The 1215-nt window shown below is 43.2% G+C and overlaps 1 protein-coding gene across 1 annotated transcript in view; it reads right to left on the bottom strand.

Moving 5' to 3' along the window:
• Positions 1-1215, bottom strand: part of LOC106531165 (gastrula zinc finger protein 5-1) — a 20486-nt gene that overhangs the window by 6468 nt on the left and 12803 nt on the right. Inside the window, exons 3-4 of the mRNA XM_014026946.1 lie at positions 401-468; positions 77-222 (exon numbers count right to left, since the gene is read on the bottom strand). Coding sequence (XP_013882400.1) covers positions 77-222; positions 401-468 — 214 coding nt within the window. The remainder of the gene's footprint in view (positions 1-76; positions 223-400; positions 469-1215) is intronic.

Raw genomic sequence — 1215 nt, forward strand, 5'->3', positions numbered from 1 at the left:
GTCTGTGTTCAGGTGAGTGTTTCCAGCCAATCAGGAGCCCACAAAGTCCACCTGGAACAAACACTGTCCCACTGACCTTCACCTGTCTGTCTGTGTCTCTGCAGCGCTGCTTGTCATGGCAGCAGACCTGGTCCAGGATGATGTAACCCTGACCAGGAGAGCTGGACAACCTGTCTCCTTCAGCTGTACAGGGACTGAGCAGTGTGATTATAGCTGGATATTCTGGTACCAGAAGAAAGAAACAGAAACTTTCAAAATAATTCTGAATAATAACTGTGTAACTGGTGAAATAGATAACAGCTACAATCACACACAGAAAGATGATTTCTCAGCAGAAACAAAACCAAATGGCTGTAGTTTGAAGATAAATAAAGTTAAACAGGATCATTCAGCCTCCTACTACTGTAGTTGTTGGGTTCGAGCTCTCCACAGTGAGACAGAGCTCCCTGCAGGCTGAACAAAATGCTCCTGATGAACAATCAGGAAGAGAACAGTAACCTGTTGATTAATGCGCTGAGCTTCAGACTGAGCAACTCATCTGGATGGATGTTTTAATAAAATATTTCACCTGGTCTCATTTTAAATCTGTTAAATGCTGAATAGTTTATATCAGATCAAGTTGGAACTGGAGACCAAGTGTTTTGTTTGAGGTCTCTCTGGTTCTGGATCTTTGTGACTCCTGGTCCCTGTAGCCTCACTGATCCACCTGCCTGTCTCAGACACACCTGGACTCAGACACAGCAGCTCAGCAGGTCCCACTGATAGTTTCAGTGTTTATCAGTCTCTGTTTTTCATTCCAGTTCAGAAGTGGAACTGGACCACCAGACTCCATCCATTCTTCAGTCCAGATCCAGTCCATGTGGACTAAAGCAGAGAGGATGAGGAGCAGAGGCAGGCTGCTGCTGAGGCTCATGTTCATCAGAACATTACTGACACAAATCCTGGATCTAAAATCTGATCCTGGCCTGATCTGGACCAGTTCTGCTTGGTGCTCAGGTTTTTGGACCAGACTGTGTCACTGTGTCTTTAGCAGGTTCCCGCACTACTACCCCATCTTTGGTTCTGGAACTAAACTCTATGTTTCAGGTAAGAAGAAACTTTTATTCTTCTTCAGTTTAAATAAAATCATTTTCTTAATTTTCACATTTTACATCCTGGTTTTTACATCAGATTAAATATATTTTTCCTGCAGCTGAAACTGAAGAAAAACTCAAT

Source organism: Austrofundulus limnaeus, unplaced genomic scaffold, assembly GCF_001266775.1.
Source record: "Austrofundulus limnaeus strain Quisiro unplaced genomic scaffold, Austrofundulus_limnaeus-1.0 Scaffold603, whole genome shotgun sequence".
Taxonomy (NCBI): domain Eukaryota; kingdom Metazoa; phylum Chordata; class Actinopteri; order Cyprinodontiformes; family Rivulidae; genus Austrofundulus; species Austrofundulus limnaeus.